Source organism: Dromaius novaehollandiae, chromosome 2, assembly GCF_036370855.1.
Source record: "Dromaius novaehollandiae isolate bDroNov1 chromosome 2, bDroNov1.hap1, whole genome shotgun sequence".
NCBI lineage: Eukaryota > Metazoa > Chordata > Aves > Casuariiformes > Dromaiidae > Dromaius > Dromaius novaehollandiae.
Window position 1 is genome coordinate 105839141 of NC_088099.1, and position 17940 is coordinate 105857080.

Here is a 17940-nt window from a genome sequence, read left to right on the forward strand (position 1 = left end):
CGTCATGTGTCAGCGGGCCGCGTCTCGCCGCGGGCGGCGATCAGCCGCCTCAGCCCACGCCCCCGGCAGAGCGGGCTGAAAATAGCAGCAGCGCGTGAGGGATTTGTTTGTTTGTTTATTTATTAAAAGGGGTTTTGTTGCAAACACAGGCAGGCTGTTCGCTGTCTGGAGGCCAGGGCCTGCACAGTTCTGGCGTGTCCTCGTGTGCCTGAGGCTCTCAGTGAGGTAAACAGACCTAATGGAAGTGCATATATATACATACATACATACATACATATATATGAAGGGAATCTGTAAAAATAAGCGTGAAGCTAACTGATGTGAAATTCAGAGCTGATTCAGTCTTATGCCATTGCTTTGTAAGCAAGGCATATGGTAGCTACAGGGTTGTCACCCTTCCTTAGATGGTGTGCCGGCAGGTGTAATGCAAGGAGCTAATAAAGTGTTAAACAGGAGCTTGGGCAGCGTCTCAGGTGGAGTAGTAGTAGGTGTTAAGACTCACATTCGAATCATGGGCTCCAGTCATGAGGGTGAGAACAGGGCCTATGTTAACATATTGCAGTGAAAGGAAGGGATAGAAATGCCCATAGCTAATAGTGGATAGGAGACAGAACTATCCTGGATGGCCTGACTGAAATACTGGCCAGGACTGCTCTGTCAGTGCAAGGCATTTTGCACTGCTGCAGGCGTTGCAGTGGAGGACTGTCCCCTCGAGGTAGGAGAGAAGCACAGGCGAAGCCATGCTGCCCATCCTGAGGTGTGTGGCATGATGGGGAACAGGTCTGCCTCCCTCCCAGCTACAGGGGGAGCTTCAGCTTTGGTATTCATCTCGCAGCTGGCAAGCAAGCATCTCCTGCTCTGCAGGGCAGAGTGTAACTCTGTCTAGGGTGAGCAGAGTCTGCCAAAGAAGAGGATGGTTTGGGATTTGTTGTGTCTGATGAAGAAAAGGAAAGGGTGGTCGGCTTTAAATGTGGCAGTCATTGCACTTGTTCTTGTCACCAGGACACCTGTGGCAGCTGCTGCCTCAGTACCTTCCTCACTGACCTCCACAAAAGCTTTGTGAATAACTTTTGAGATGAAAAGATCTTTCTTCACTGACATCCCTGTGAAATCAGCCTGAACTGGGTCAAAAGCATCTCGTATTCCCAAACTGCGCAAAGTGGATTTAAGGTCATAATTCTCTTCCAGCTTCAACTTGGGCAGGTACAGCTCCACTTCAGCTTTTATCATATTGTCTAGTCTGGTCCATTCAGCCAGTTTCTCATAGGTCAGCTCTCTTTCCAGCTACAATGAGAAAGAAAATAGTTGGAATGCAAAGGGCAAAGACAAGACAGGCATGCACCAGTGTCTAATGTTCATGGAGAAGATGTAAAACAAAGCCCAGCTTCCAGCCATACGGCTGGGATGTGCTCTCTATTCATAGGACATGATCCTGCAAAATTCTGAATGCCTCATCCTTAAAGGTGGTGAGGGATAGGCTGGAACCCTCAGAGCAGTTCGTTGTTTTTTCTAGTGTGAAGAGTATTGTTTTTTTAGAATGTGTGACTCAGCAATATTTGCAGGAGCCCGATATGTTTGTACATGGAAGACCTTTCTCTTACAAGTGGCAAATAAGTGGAATGCATGGGATCTCAAGTACAAATAAAAGGATATCTATCCTGATGTGTTTAGATTCTGAAACTGATCTTGGCATGGTCATGAGTGGCCTGTGACATATTCTGGATCAGGATAGTCAGAACTTAGTTTGAAAAACCTCACCTCAAAATGTCAGGTGCAAATCTAGATTACTAATGACATAGAAATGAATTAATACAGCTCTTAGAAGAAGATTAACAGTAGTGCATAGGGATTCAGATTTGGTCCTTGCTTTCCTTGCTGTACTACTCTGGCAACAGAGGACACAAATGAGGCTAAGACAGTAGTTTGGACATTTTTGGGGTGTATCCCCAAGTCAAATACTATGTTTTCATCATTATCAGATGCTCTGAATTTGAGGCTAAGAAGACATGGTATTATAGTTGACAAACAAAGTATGCACACATCAAAACTGCTTCCCCCATGATTTTGAAGCTTGTGCTTCCTCACTCTTTCTATTTTCGTTACCATCTCTTAATGTCGTACAAGATGCAACAGGTCAGTTTTACCAGCTCCAGACCAGTAGTGTTATCACTGATGTCATCTGGTAGGAGAACGAACATGCTGAGTTCATTTTTCACATATGGCAGCTCAATGATTTTGAATTTCATGGTTGTTACGTGCAGCATCAAAAATGACTCTCTCAGAAACATCATCTGTACTGGTTTAGACTTGGTCTGTGAAACAGTTCAAATATAAAAAATAAAACAAATAGCACTACTTCATTCCTTAAAAGGAATGATAAAGATTAATTTTTTGACTGAACTGAGAGCAGAAATTTGTAAACAAAAGACTGCATCATGTGAAGGCTATTACAGTACCCTTTCCTTTGGGCAGTATTGGGGGTAGACTGATTTCAACATCACTGAGATCCCTTTTACAGAAGGGCAGCATAAACACATAGGCAATAAAGTGCTAACTGAATCACATGTAATGCAATTGCCATTCTGAAAGAAAAGAATTAGCTTTGATAAGCAAGTAACTACTATGTATGTTTCATGTTTTTCTCCAAACTTTTATTTTGAGAATGAGGGCATTGGTCAGGAGAAAAATGTTGACTTTCTTCCCCTGTATGACAGGAATGCTTTTGTATGATTTATACTTCTAGGTAGTAGTGATTGTCTTGCCTTATCTCTGAACCATATTTTCTGTGACCTGTGCTGGCTTTTCCTCTCCCTCTAGGCACTGTGGGTTTTCTCATGGGCTTGGATTACCGAATAGTCTTTTAAACTCCTATGCTGCATATGTTCACAGAGCTTTTACTAATATATCCACTCTGTCCTTTTGCTCTCATGTTTGAGTGTGAAAGTTCATCCGATTACAGGGTTTGCTAACAGTCACCCTGTGAATTAAGCTCTATCTGTGCACCGTTTAACGTACAGATCCTAAAACTGCACAAGTAATGTAGTAGGTTTCAGATGCACAGTTGCAGTATCAGCACACTTGCTTCACATCACCTGACATACAGAAGGTGTTTGCACTTGTAATCTTTGTCAAACGAGATATAAGTTTCTAGTGAGAAATCATTTTACTTTCCTTTGAGACAATCTGATGCATGCAGTCAGCTACTGTATATTGTTAATGCACAACCGATTTAAATTCTGTTAGCTCAATCATGTGCCCTCAATGTATGCTGCATGCGTCACCCCCACGCACTTGTCTATAATGACAAACCGTAATGAAAATTCCATCTGAGGTTTTACACACCACCAAGACTACATTAGGAAAGAACAGTTGGTACAGTTTGCTTGAACTCAGAGTATAGACTGTATGCTTAAGCACTGCTCTCCAAAGCAACTTAAGTCACTTTTGAAAATGGGACCTTATTTTTTACAGTAATTTTGTCCTTTAGCTACTTAACCATGGTGTTTTCATGTATTTTAGTATCAAGGAGTTAATAATAAAGTTAAAATCATGTTGTCGTGTATTTGCATAGATAAGACACTGCTGTCTTATTTTCATAACTGCTGTTCTAATTGAGTTTATACTGTGTGCCTAGCTATCAGTAGTGTTGCAATGGCATATGAAATGGGGGTGAAATATTTGGAAGCTGCTTGCTCTTCCTTAATAGATATATTGAAAGAATTTACCTTGCTCATTCTGAAGGGTTGTTCAGAAGTATTTTCCTCCAAAAATTTCTTTTCCCAGTTTCCTTTGAAATAAATGGCATTTACCAAGATCAACACAGTGTGAGAATCAAGAGATCCTGTAAGCAGCAGGTCCTGGATTTTTCCTTCAAAATCAGACAAATAGGATTTTTGTGACGTGACTTTTGATTGTGCCTAGTTATCCAGCAAAAGTGTTTGCACTTGGGAGATTTGTTTTCCTGTGTGATTTTCTCAAAATGGCCTTTGAGGTATTTCTATACCTGTTTTTAAATTTTTGTATTTATTGCAACTTTGGTAGTAGAGGATGCATTGGAAAGTGGATAAATTGGGTGCACTGGAATTGCTTGCAAGTTCTGTGAAATTGATTGCAAGTAGCTGGTGAACACAGAAGTAAAACCCTCGCTAATCTGAGTGGAGCCATTCTGTGTCAGCTTCTGCCTCCATCTGAACAGAAATAATTCCGAAGAAGCCACGACAAGTTAGGTTTGGAAGGTGGCATTCTTCAAGCTATTTAACTGTATTTCCTCATTACATCCCCTGAGTTTCCCTCTTTTATGAATCCAAGGCTGCAAAAAAAATACATGTGGAAATGCAAATGATAGGGAAGTGAGAGAAGAAAAAGCCATCAGAGTGGTACTTAACTTACTCTCAGTTTCATTTTCAACCCAGGAATTGATCTGCTTTCTGGCTTGTTCTGCATCTGTCTTAAAGTTTACGACTTGTGGCTTTGCTTTATAATACCTTTTAACGAGCTGTATGAACTTCTGAAAGATAGAATTGGAAAACGTATGCTTATTTATTTAAACCTAAGTTATAAAAATGGTAGAAATAATCACTTCATCAGATTATACAATCTACTAATACACAATCGAAGAAGAAACAATTCATTTGAAATTAGATCATACTTAAGTTTGATACATTCTATGCTAAACATGAAGTAAGGACTGAACAAAACTCAAAATTTGTGCCTTATGGAGACTGATACTTAAAAGTTTTCTGTGTTTGAAATTCAAAATGGAAAACTGTAATTTTGAAATATCCCATGAAACAAACATTCTTCAAAAGTTTGTTTTGGATTTCTCAAAATGACTCTTTTGATAACATCAAAGTGCTTTTTTCTGGTTTATGAAATAGAGCCCTGTACAAGAGAAAAAAGTAGTCTAATATAAAGTTGAAACAAGGTGTTTAGATTAGATTACAGTCAAGGAACCTGCAAAGAGTTTGTGAAGACAATAGAGGGTCAGATTACAATAAAGAGAAGGTTATGTAAGATAAAGTTATAGCAGAAAAGCTGAATTAACTTTTGCATTGCTGTCTTCTGTGAAAGAGTTCATAGAGATTCTCAGTGGGAAATCCTCTAGATCAGCCTCAAAGCATACATACAAGAGATTATGGAGGAAATGAGCAATACGCATTTGCCAGGACTAATCAGTAATCTAAATGAACTCAAAGATAAAAGAATGGTAATCTCTCATTTAAAACTACCCTCCAGGAAACTGGAAGATGATTAATGTGCTGACAGTTTTTTAAAAAATTTGAAAGACACAGGGAATTAAACTCATAAATTTACTGATCAAATGAATAGAATAGGTTTAGTGGGCCTATGGATCACATGGCATATTGGAGGAGATTCAACAACACTTTTGTAATACAAAGTCCTGCATCACCAATCTGTTGGAATTTTTTTGAAGGTGTCAGGAAGCATATGGGTAAAATGGTTCAGCTTGTGCAGTCTATTTGGATTACCAAAAAGTATTTGGGTAAGACCTCTCACCAAAGGTTTTTGAAGACAAGCATCCATAGGACTACAAAGAAAGTGCTCATTTTTTTAAAAGCATTTGTTAAAATGTAAAAAAATTTGTTTGAAACCAAGGGTGGGAGGAAATAGTGTTCACAGTGAAGGCACATTATCATTGGATTTGCACAGGAATCTGGGCTGGAATCTGTGCTAAAATATTTAGAATATAAAAAATAGATATAAATATTTATAATGAAATACAAATATTACAACATTTATAAAGGATCCAATAAAAGGATGAGTGTATATAGAGTGATATTAATGTTTAGGAATGAGACCTTGACTGTAATAGACAGTTTCGTGAAAAAAAATGCCCAGTAATTGTCAAAAAAGACAAATATAGTTTTAGATGTTATAAGTAAAGGAGTAGGGAACACAAAGAGAATATCAGTATTCCACTCAGCAAAGCTCTGTGCTCCCATAGTTTGAATTCTTGTGCAGCTCTGGTCTCCCCATCTCAGAAATGATAGCGTATAAAAGATACAGAGAAGGGGGACAAGGATGACCAGAAAAATGGAGAAGCTTCCTTTAGAGGAAAAATGAACCAATAATGATGCCAGCAGGGGAAAGGTTCAAGAGAAAGAGGAGCTTCCTACAATTTACTTCAGCTCAGGAATGCTTGGGTGCTAAAGGCTGCAGTAAATTCAGAAGGCAAGCCAGCAAAATTCATGAAAGAAAAGCTCATCAAGAGCTATTAAATAAAGCAACATCCCCTCTGGCACAGGAAGTCACTGAGTTACAAATCACTTGGTGACCAAAGCGGATTCTGGAAAGATGTCACTACACAGCATGCCTTATTCCCATATGCTTTATAAACACCTGCTATTGTCTGCTCTTGGAGACAGATGGACCTTTCGTCTGTGTAAGGCTAGCCCAGGACAACTGTCCTGATGTTCTCACTAAAACCACAATGCTATCGTTTGGAAAATTTTGACCAGTTCTTTTGATAATCCCTCTTTACGTCAAACTATGCTTAAGTAAAAATGTTCAACTCACAGGCACTAATGGGTAGGTCTTTTCCTCATAGAGTCGGTTGGCACTTCTCAGCAAATAGGTGTTTCTGGGTTTGTTGATGGCAGCCAGGAGCTCTTTGAATCCGGAGTGGATGCCTTCAGCTTGTTTGTGCTCAGGATCCTTTGAAAGAGACAGCAATTAATATGAAAAAATAGTTTTTCTGTCTGAAGTATTGAACTTTTTGTAGTTATTTAAAATGCCTCAGGTTATTGTAATTAAAAAAGAGTTACAGGGATGGAGCTCTTTTTTAGTATGTTGCACATTTGCAGCACTATGTGTAACTGGACAAAATAATTTTCTCTCTGTAAGGAGATGTCTGTTTTTGCAGTGCTGCAGAGGCCTTTGGGGACATCAGCTGACGGTACACCCAGAAAGTTGGAACTTGTCATTTCATTCATGTTCAGGCATTATTTTCAGTTTCACAAGGATCCAGCGAGGCAGTCTTGCAGCTTTTGAGGAGATGCTCGTTTCTGACAAATCACTAATGTTATGGCATAGACTTTCCAACTGTTCAGATTTTTTCTATCTCACGTGAATTTTGCTGTTGCTGTTTGGATTTTGGAAGGAATTTGTCCTGGATGAAAATGCTGATGGTTTTAGGGAACTTGGCTGCTAGCCGTTACCAACTGTTGCCTCGCTGACAGAAGAATAAGCTGTCATCTGTCAGCTGTTCCCCATTAGCTATACAGGTGCAGTCTCCTGCTTCATGGTGTGTACTGTGCTGTGCATGTGAGACACTGAGAAAATGTGCTGCTGGCTTACGGTGACTTGTCCTAAGGTTGATCAGGCAGCATTCCTTGTTCCAGGCTTTTCTCATGCATGCTAAGTCATAGGCTGCTTGTAAGGCCACGTAGAAAAGAATTTGGTAGTCAGGACAGAGGACACAGGATTGCAGAGGCTGGGTTTTGCAAGGGAATGGGAGACGTCCTGATTTGAGAGAGCTGAGGCTGGGGGCACCTGCATTTAGAATAAAGTAGTTATGGTGGATGATATGCTTGATTTTGCTCATTCTACTTGTAAGTTATATTCCTCTAAGAAGAATAACCAGGTCAGATAGACCTCTTTCAAAGGAGGAAGGAATTTGTGTCTTTCCTGGGAAGCAACAGAATGTGCTCGGGAGGCGTTAAGGGTGCCAACCATGGAAGGGTAGAGCAGGAAGGAGAAGGCATGAAGCGTAGCTGGGAGCCTGTAGTTCATGTGGGGTTGGAAAGAGTGAGCTGAGAGAAACAAGGAACAGACTTAAAGAGCTAAACAGAGAGAAGTGTCTGAAGGACCTGATTAGACAGACTTTTCTGCCTAAAAGCCAGTGAATTGCTAAATTAATGTGGAAGTAATGATTCATCTTGAATCATTCATCAAGATTCATCCCCCTCCATCCAGGGAGAGAATGATATAACCCTCCTTTTTATTTCTAGTCTGTCTGATGTAGCTCCTTTGAGCTTTCTTGTAGTTTCTGTGCTAAAGAAACTTAGCTTGTTTGAGTTTACATGCCTGTGGGTGCTTAGGGAGTTCATCTGAAGAAAAAGGTCTGGGCAGTTCCTCCAGGTGGCAAGTCTTTGGGTAGTTGTTGAACAATGGTGAATCAGCATGTGTTGGCTTAAAGGGGAATTTGGCTTGCCTGGTGCGTTCATGCATGAGAAAGGTGAAAGGGAGTTTTTGGGTAGGACTGGAATCCAGTTGAGCAGGTGTGAATGCAAGGGTTGTTTTTCGCTGCAGGAAAAAAAATTAAGCTGATGGAGTTGTCTTAAGCATGTTACTTGTTCATTCTTGACATAGACCCACTAAAACCAAGTAACACAATGTTAGGATCAGTCAGTGCCTCTGTTCTGCTTTGAAAGGTCTGAGTTCATGAATTTTATAATGTATCTACTTGTTCACTCTTTCTATATATAGTTCTTACTGAAGTGAGATGCACATGTAGACTGAAAGCAAGCAAATATTATAAGCATAATGCGGTAGTTGGTGAACTTTTCTGTTCTCAGAGATTTGTTTCTCTGAGTCTTGTTGCAATAAATACCATCCTCCTTTTCTTTGGTCTCCTGCGAGAAGGCGTTGTCATCTCAGAAGAACCTTCTTCTCTTGCACTCTGGTGAAAATGAAGAACCTGTGGTGATGATAAATGTTCATAAAGACAGCTTGTTTTTTTGAACATAAATTTGCCCCACAGTGACGTAATTATGTTGGTTTCCTACTTAAAATAATTTACCAGTAATGTTACCAGTCTGTTACAGCTGTTGAAGACAAGACCTTACTCTTGATTTATATTCTGTCACTGCAGGTTATTATACAGATTTTAGTCACATTTACAGCTTAATAACAGATCAGTAACTTCCCACTAGCACTTGCTTTGCTCTGGGGATTACAAGTGTAAGCTAAATGGAGGGGTGATAGTGGAGCAGGGAGATCATTGGAAATAATGTGGAAGAACAGTGACCTGCAGGACTGTAGGCAGCATGAACAGGGTTATTTCCTGTGCCTGACAGTATGGCAGGTCACTGTTTTCCTGTGTTATTCCCTTCTGTTTCACATAGGCAGAAGGATAGTGCAATTTATGTAGGAACTAGCTGTAAGGTGATATACTGCTAATTTCAGAGCTTACCTCAGCCATCTGGGTTGCAGTGTCGCCTTTTGCACCTAGATAGACCATGGCGAGAGCAGTTGCAATACTCCAAGGGGAAAAGAAAATGTTTTTGCCCTTGGAAGTTTCATTCAGCTTTTTGTAAAGGTCCAGAGTGAAGCTGCTGATTGATGCTGAGAGGGACTCCATTCTTACAGCCTGAGAAAAATGAATGTCAGAAAGAGATGATGACTCTTTTCTTCTTCATGCCTTAAAAAAAAAAAAAAAAAAAAAAACCTCCAGCCCAGTACCCCCTCCCTCCAAGAGGGAACAGGGCTGAGCTGAATGTTTTTGTCTGAAGAATTTCAAACCACCATCTCTGTTATTCCCAAAGAGTACCTGAATCTAATCTGCATGGAAGAATGAAATGTTTTTCAGGCTTAAGAATTTGAGTGCATGTGTGTGTGTGAGGTTCTCCAGTCTACTGGCCACATCATTCATCCTGGAAAGGAAAAGTCTAGATGCCTTATCCAATAGTCATTTGATATTACTAAAGCAGAGACTTGAACCAATTTACCCCGTGCTGACTGTCCAAAACACTGCACTGTAGAGTCATGCTCTCTTGTGCATTCAGTTTCAGCATCAGTAGCAAGAGATAGAAAGTATTCTCTCCTACAGTCTTTATTCGGTCCTCTGATCTTAAGTCAATCATTAGCCTGGTGATTAAAGCACTCTTCCTACAGGTAGGAGTTGAAACTTTCAGCCCTCTCAGGCTGTTCAAGTCTCGCCTAACCTAGGCTTGCATTCTGATCACTGTGCTTTGGCACACTGTTTTCCCAAGGACTACAGTTTATACTAAATAATGAACACTTCCTTCCCCTGCATGACATTTATGCCATCATTAAACTGCTTAGTTCTAAAGGGCTTATATGAATTTTTAAAACATTCAGAATAAAGCTAGTTATTTTGATATGAGTAGTTATCCTACCTCAAATCCTGAGAGAAGGAAGAATTAAGATGTTTCCTCAGTCAGGGTCTGTGGCTCTCTGTGAGGCAATGAATACTTTTTGGAAATATAGAACTGTTTGCACCTCCCTTTTTTCTTCTACATCCTCTTCTTGTATTAATGTGCATGCTCCCTGACTTGTACCTACTTCTGCTCTCCATCATTTGTTTTCAGAACTTACACTGCAGAGCATAAGTAGGTTGCTGACCTGCTATATGGTTTTTAGGGCAGAAACTCTAGAAGATGAATACAGAGAAAGAGAGAGAGAGCGCACGCGCACGTGCGCCCCTCAGTTCAAGATCACTGTTTGTTAGCTGGTGTGTGTCCTGAAATATAAAGGGCAGTATGCCCTTCTCCACACCCTTGATGTTTGGCGTGGAAAAATGTAGAAGTTGTAGGAAAAAATTCAGCCACACTGCACTGACAAGGAACATGTTGAAGTAATTTGAAAACTTTGTTTTTTAATTTCCAAACTGGGAAATGGATAGAAATTAATCTCCAAGATATGGCTGAAAAGGAATACTGAAATAGGCTGTTACTCCTGTTCATCCTGTTGCGAGATTTCAGAGGGAAGTGTTCATGTGAATCCTTGTGATCTACAGGTCACATAAAGTCCTTATTTTGTGATATTTTACATTTGTGCTCTTTTGTTCAGAAAGCAGATCTTAGTTGAAGCTCAGAAGGTACTTATACAGTCACCTAAAAGAAATGAAGAAATGTAAATGAACACTTGACTCATTTGAATTGGTGGATGTTGTTTTAAGAAGACACCGGTCCTAGCAGAAATTCTGAAGGTCAGGGTGTTTTAGATACCTGTAGGCCCAACACTGTACCCAGTTTATTATTTCTCTGTTCTCATTTGAGGGCGTTAGGATCATCCATCAAAAGTTGCAAAACTGCTTGTAAGCTTGAAATAATTTATTCTACTGGAACTGTCTGCTGTATTAGACTAGAGACCTGTCACAGCAGAATGTGTAAAATTAGAGATCAGCAAAAGCTTAATACAGGACAGTTATGTGTACACAAATGTTTTACTTTAAGCCAGAGTAACTAGCAATTCCATTGTTTTCTTCTGTTTTTATCCTTGGAATTTAGATTAAACTGCATTGATAAATATCATTTGCAATCATTTTATATCTTCTCTCCTATACTTAACTGTTACTTCTGACTGACCACTTGACACATGCAGAGTAAACTACTTACTAGCATGCAGTCAAGATATAAGGAAAAAATATCCATGTCAAGAGTACAAGCCCATATTTTGATGTGGAATTATATTTTTGTGCATTATTCACTTTGAATCTAACTGGCATGTATGCCACACGAGGTTTCAAGAATGCTACACGTACCTCTTTTTTCACATTTTCTGTTCCTAAGTAGGTGCATTTTCTGTGCCTGGAATATCTGTCTTATTTTCTTACTTCAATATTTTATTTGACAGTGTTGCACTAAATATGTAACAGCATCAGGTAAATATGCTTAAGAAATGTTTCTGCTACTTATCTGAAGTGACTGTTATCTCTTCTTTAGCTAAATTAATAAGAGAAGAAAAAAAAGGTTAGTGATGAAAATTACTATACCACAAGCTACAAAGATTGGCCAAAAATACAGGAAAATGAAGAAAGCTTACCCAAACTGTGTAGACACTCTTTGTGGTATATTCCAGCTGCTGCAAGATCCTGTTTAGTAAGAGAGAGATGAGTTTCAAAGGAGAGCAAATCTGCCAAAGAAAAGGTGGTCTTGATTTTGCCGTGCCATATGGAGGAGAAAAATGGTGACTTGCTGTAAACAGAATGATAGAAACAAGGTTTCACAGCATCAAAACACCTGGCCTGTTGGCTCTAGGTGCATTGAGCTTTGACAGATAGTCATAAAAAGTCTTGTGCTAAATCTGTATCCTTTTATGCGGGTGTCCTGATGAAGTCATTTTGGTCTTATTTGGAGCCATCTGTCATCCCCATCCTTCTCAGCATCGATGTGAAGCTATATCTCTCTGCCTGTTTGATTCTTTTACTCCTGCGCCAGTACTCAGTTTACTCTGTACTTTGAGTGGATCGTTTGAGCATTTCTTGAAAATCAGTTCCCTTTCAGTTATGTCTGGTTAAAAAGCAGCACAGTGAAAAATCGGTTGGCTCAATGTTAGTTTAGATCAGTGCTAGACTAGGTCTCATTACATTGTTTACTCTACAAGAAATCCTGTTCAGGTTCAGGAAGAAAATGAGAGCAAATATCACATCCATTGCAATAGAGTCTGACAGGATCAGAGTATAAATAACATTTGAAAAGTCATTTTCTTGTATCTGTTACTGATGGCAAAATAAGACCTTAAAAATATTGATGGATTTTCATTTCATTTCTGAAGCAGGTTCTTTTTTCTTTCTGCATCCTTCTCTGGGATACTGACTACACAACAGCACTGTAAAGTTCCGTGTCCTCATTATTGTGTTCTGTGTCTGCCATTTCTGCTCGTCATGAAGTCGGTGTACCACAGAGATGCCAGGGACTATTTTAGGAAACTGCGATTTGCACTGGGAAAAAAGGCCTACCTTTCAATGTAGGATAAACTGAAAGCATGTTACCTACTGTGTTTTGACTGGCAGGGAATCACTGTGTAATAAGCAGTCCATGCACACAATGTGTTTCTATTGAGGCTTATCTTAGCACTTTCCTGTAGGTGCATTTTTCTTTAGTATTCTAAATCCTGGAGCCTTTTAGGAAAGGGTCTGTGCACCTGGGGGTTATAAATTTTGACTATGCAGAACAAACGCAGGGCATCTTGGAAGAAGCTATTTGGAAATGCTGTCATGTAGAACCTATCAGTTGGTTACCCTGGAATATTTTAGAAAGGTAATTAGATAGTATTATCTCCCATGTGGAAGAGCTGTCTTTCAAAAGCATCAAGGCACACTTTGTGACAGACAGCAGAGGAAGAACAGTGCTTGGGAAAGGCCTTGCTGAGAAGAGCATTGGAACACCAGGACCTGCGCTTGTTGTAGGAGCTGCCCCGCCCCAGATGTGTCTCCTCTTCCCTCTCCACATCCAAACCTGTAGCTGGCCAGCCTGTAATCTCCAGGAGCATACAGGCCTCCTGCAATAAGCACAGCAAGCATGGTGAGCATGCTGCACTGGAAATTCACATCCCCAGGACTGCCTCCCTTGCTGTATCCAGTGTGGCATCCCAAATCAGCAGGATTAAGTTGTTCTGAAATAATGGAAACTGAAAGGCTTATAACTTTTCTTATCTTCCAGCACTGGCAGATACACCTTCCAGATCTCAGATGCCATTGACAAGTGTGGGAAGTGGAGGTATGGGTTCGCCTGAGTTGAGACCCTGATGCTGGTTTCCATGAAAATAGTACAGGGAGACACAAATGAAGCAGCTTCCAGTGGTGTTCACAGTAGAGGAGCTCTAGAGAGTGTTCCCTCAGACAGGCTCTTTTCACTTCCTCCTCCTGACCCCTTTGTCCCCACATCCTTAATATGTCTTACTACTGGGAAGTGTGCTCTTTTGTGGCATCTCCCAAGCACAACTGAGACCAGAACCAGCTCAGTACCAGGGCCAGCCAGTTTGACCCCTTGCACCTCACCAACTGGCTGACACTGTCTGTAGTTCCTCAGATAGCCTGAGAGGTATTGCTTTGTAGCACGCGGTAGCATGGTATGACTGAGGGGTTGCATGAAATTAGCATAGGAAGACCTTTCATTTGTTTTTGCATGGAACTCTTTGCATTCTGTTGGGCAACTGTTGCACAAAGTGACTCTGCAAACAAGATATACACTCTTCAAGAGTTTTCTGTAGTTGTTGGCTAATGCAGCAGAGAGCTAGGACTAACATGTGACAAGGCTGAGAACTGATATGCTCACAACCCTGTTGAGTCTCTGCTGGCCAGGCAGACATCACTCAAGTGGAGAAGTCTTTGTAGTTTCCTGGAACAGGCCGAGCCTCAATGTTGCTTGTTGCTGCCTTCCAAGTCTTGATTTTTTTTTTTTAATCAAGATTTTATATCTTCTTGTGTGAGTATTTTTCCCCTTGAATCCTTCCTATTCTGGCTATTCCATCCTAACAGAAGATTCTGTTTTTGTTTTTACTTTTCTTATTTTGCATAGCCTTATCTTATGTGCCTTCCCGCACCTTAGCAACAATTTTCTTAGTAAAGCTAAGTCAATAGCACACAGCTGCAATGCACCATCTGGGTTCTGGAGGACAGACAGCTGAATCCTGGGCTGAAAATTACAGGCAAAGGAAGGCACTGATTTTAGAAGCAGCACTTTGTATAGGGAGCAAGAGGCAGGTATACTTTGTTGGGTGGAGATATATTCTGAAATGGAATACCTTTGGTTGAGGTAGATAGTGAACTATAACTTTAGATGGAATTCTGTGCAGAGTAAATGTTTTTACAGTACTTTTCTGCTGCATTCAAATCTTGTTCCCTTAGATAATCTTCTCTGATATGTGGTTGTTGAGTACCACAGTGTCAACAAAACCTTGTGCCATTCCTCATGGGCACAGGAAAGCACCACTGCTGTCCTCCCAAGTCACAGAATCACAGAGTGGCTGAGATTGGAAGGGACCTTTAGAGTTCATCTAGTCTAATCCGCCCTGCTCAAGCAGGGTCACCTAGAGCATGTTGCCCAGGACCCTGTCCAGACAGCTTTTGAATATCTCCAAGGATGGAGACTCCACAACCTCTCTGGGCAACCTGTTCCAGTGCTCAGTCACCCTCGCAGTAAAGAAGTTTTTCCTCATGTTCAAACAGAACTTGCTGTGTTTCAGTTTGTGCCTGCTGCCTCTTGTCCTATCTCTGGGCACCGCTGAGAAGAGTCTGGTCCCATCCTCTTTACATCCTCCCTTCAGGTATTTATACACACTGATAAGATCCCCCCTCAGTCTTCTCTTCTCCAAGCTGAACAGTCCCAGCCAGCTCTCTCAGCCTTTCCTCATAGGAGAGATGCTCCAGTCCCTTCATTGTCTTGGTGGCCCTTCGCTGGACTTGCTCTGGTAGCTCCATGTCTCTCTTGTATTGGGGAGCCCAGAACTGGACACAGCACTCCAGATGCAGCCTCGCTGGGGCTGAGCAGAGGGGAAGGATCATCTCCCTCAACCTGCTGGCAACACTCTTCCTAATGCAGCCCCGGATGCCACTGGCCTTCTTGGCCACAAGGGCACATTGCTGACTCATGGTCAACTTGTTGTCCGCCAGGACTCCCAGGTCCTTCTCCGCAGGGCTGCCTTCCAGCAGGTCAGCCCCCAGCCTGTCCTTGTGCGTGGGGTTATTCCTCCCAGGTGAAGGACTCCGAACTTGCCTTTGTTGAACTTCATGAGGTTCCTCTCTGCCCGTCTCTCCAGCCTGTCAAGGTCCCCCTCAAAGGCAGCACAGCCCTCTGGTGTATCAGCCACTCCTCCCAGTTTTGGATCATCATCAGCCTTGCTGAGGGTGGGTGCACTCTGTCCCTTCCTGCAGGTCACTGATGAATAAGTTGAACAATACTGTACCCAGTGTTGACCCCTGGGGACACCGCTAGCTACAGGCCTCCAACTAGACTTTGTGCCACTGGTCATAACCCTCTGAGCTCTGGCATTCAGCCAGCTTTCAATCCACCTCACCATCCATTCATCTAGCCTGCACTTCCTAAACTAGCCTATGAGGATGTTATGGGAGACAGTGTCAGAAGCCTTCCTGAAGTCAAGGTAGACAACATCCACTGCTGTCCCCTCATCTACCCAGCCAGTCATTCCATCAGACAAGGCTATGGGGTTGGTTAAGCATGATTTCCTCTTTGTGAATCCACGCTAGCTACTCTTGATCACCTTCTTATCCTTCACATGCTTGGAAATTGTGCCCAGGATGAGTTGCTCCATCACCTTTCTAGGGACTGAGGTGAGGCTGACTGGCCTGTAGTTGCCTGGGCCTTTTTGAAACCGGAGTGACATCTGCTTTCTTCCAGTCCTCAGACACCTCTCCTGACCACCATGATCTCTCAAAGATGATTGAGATTGGCCTTGAAATGACATCTGCCAGCTCCCGCAGCACTCGTGGATGCATCTCATCAGGGCCCCTGCACTTGTGTAAGTCCAGTTTGTTTAAGTGATCCCTAACCCAATCCTCCTCCTCCAAGGGAGAGTCTTTCTCCAGACTTTCTCTCTGGTCTCCAGGTCCTGGGATTCCTGAGAGCTGGCCTTAACAGTAAAGACTGAAACAAAGGTGACATTCAGTATCTCTTCCTTCTATGTATCCTTTGTCACCACGGCCCCTTCAGCAGTGGGCCCATATTTCCCCTAGTCTTCCTTTTGTTACTGATGAATTTAGAGAAACCCTTCTTGTTGTCCTTGACATCCCTCACTAGATTAAACTCCAGATAGGCATTGGCCTTCCTAGCCCTGTGTCTGCATACTCAGACAACTTCCTTATATTCCTCATAAGTGGCCTGTCCCTGCTTCCACCTTCTAAACACATCCTTCTTCTGTTTGAGTTTTGCCAGGAACTCCTTGTTCATCCATGTCAGTCTCCTGCCCCCTTTGCTTGACTTCTTGCTCATTGGGATGGATTGTTCTTGAGCTTGAAGGAAGTGATCCTTAAATATCAAGCAGCTCTCTTGGACCCCTCTTCCTTCTAGGACCCTCTCCCATTGGATCCTTCCAAGCAGGTCCTTGAAGAGGCCAAAGTCTGCTCTTCTGAAGTCCAGTGTTGTGATCCTGCTCTTTGCCCTGTTCCCTCCTCGCAGGATCCTGAACTCCACCATCTCATGGTCACTGCAGCCAAGGTTGCCCCCAACCTTCATGTCTCCAACCATCCCTTCCCTGTTTGTAAGTATGAGGTCCAGCAGAACACCTCTCCTCATTGGCTCCTCTATCACCTGTATCAAGAACTTAAGTCAGTGGAAGAGTCAAAGGACTGATGTTACCAATACAGCATTTATTGTTCATTATTGTACAGGGGGAAAAGGCTTTGTTGGAAGCCACTCTTCTGGACTGTAGGCTGTAGTCAGACTTTGTATTTCTAATGTGTTGTGACAGGAAAATACGCCTTCTCAGTAACTCCCAGGGAGGGCAGCAGCGCAGTAAGCATTGTTTCAAAATGGCATATTGAATGCTTACAGGGAAAGAAAAGTTCAAATGCCTTGATTCAGTGAGCAAAAACTTGCTCATCACAGAGTATAATTTAATTTGTATGTTTAGTAAATGTCTAAGATAGCATATGCTGTCGGGAGTCTGATGGCAACAAGACACTGGTGTGTTAGAGTGCCTTGACTCCTTGTCAATTGGTGTGATGTGGCTCTTGGTTTGGAATGGCAGGAATGGAAACCTGCATCAGCCATGCAGCTTACAGGATGCACTTAGAGAATCAGGTGTCTTGAATAGCACAAACACAACTTCAAAGTTCATTTATTGGATTGAATACAGATCATGGCAAAATTGTGAAGTAAAGCATCTGTCCAAATCCCACTGGTGTTCTTGTCAACACTGTAACCATCTTTGCTGAGATGCACTCCTAAATTACAAATCTTACATTCAACAGTGATACAGGTAGCAAGGAAAATGTGCAGATACTAGCCAGGAAATAGGTATAATTAGGTCGAATTAAAAAGAAGCAGTAGATTTGTATACTGAGATTTTACATTGAATATCTATAAGGGTTAGCAAGAAAGCATTTTGCTGGTAGATTTCCTAGCAATTCTGCTCACTGGAACTCTTAGCAATCTTAACCTATACAGATTAGGGAAATGAGGACAAAAGGGGTGTGAGGGGTCTGTACCACCTCTCAAAAAAAAAAAAAAAAGATTCTTAGGAGCTCATGATGACAAGTGGCTATGCATAAGACAG

At 41.7% G+C, this 17940-nt stretch overlaps 2 protein-coding genes across 2 annotated transcripts in view; both read right to left on the reverse strand.

The window, feature by feature from the left end:
* LOC112992018 (uncharacterized) overlaps nucleotides 1-17940 on the reverse strand; it is a 38635-nt gene that overhangs the window by 11594 nt on the left and 9101 nt on the right. The window contains exons 10-11 of the mRNA XM_064505498.1: nucleotides 16561-16973; nucleotides 15423-15574 (exon numbers count right to left, since the gene is read on the reverse strand). Coding sequence (XP_064361568.1) covers nucleotides 15423-15574; nucleotides 16561-16973 — 565 coding nt within the window. The remainder of the gene's footprint in view (nucleotides 1-15422; nucleotides 15575-16560; nucleotides 16974-17940) is intronic.
* On the reverse strand, nucleotides 105-11820 carry LOC112992009 (heterochromatin-associated protein MENT-like). The gene is made up of 9 exons (XM_026114848.2): nucleotides 11749-11820; nucleotides 10101-11648; nucleotides 9155-9331; nucleotides 8573-8659; nucleotides 6538-6675; nucleotides 4390-4507; nucleotides 3726-3868; nucleotides 2145-2312; nucleotides 105-1284 (listed from the first exon to the last, which is right to left on the reverse strand). Exons 3-9 carry the CDS (start codon nucleotides 9320-9322, stop codon nucleotides 883-885), a joined length of 1224 nt encoding a protein of 407 aa, XP_025970633.1. The 5' UTR covers nucleotides 9323-9331; nucleotides 10101-11648; nucleotides 11749-11820; the 3' UTR covers nucleotides 105-882.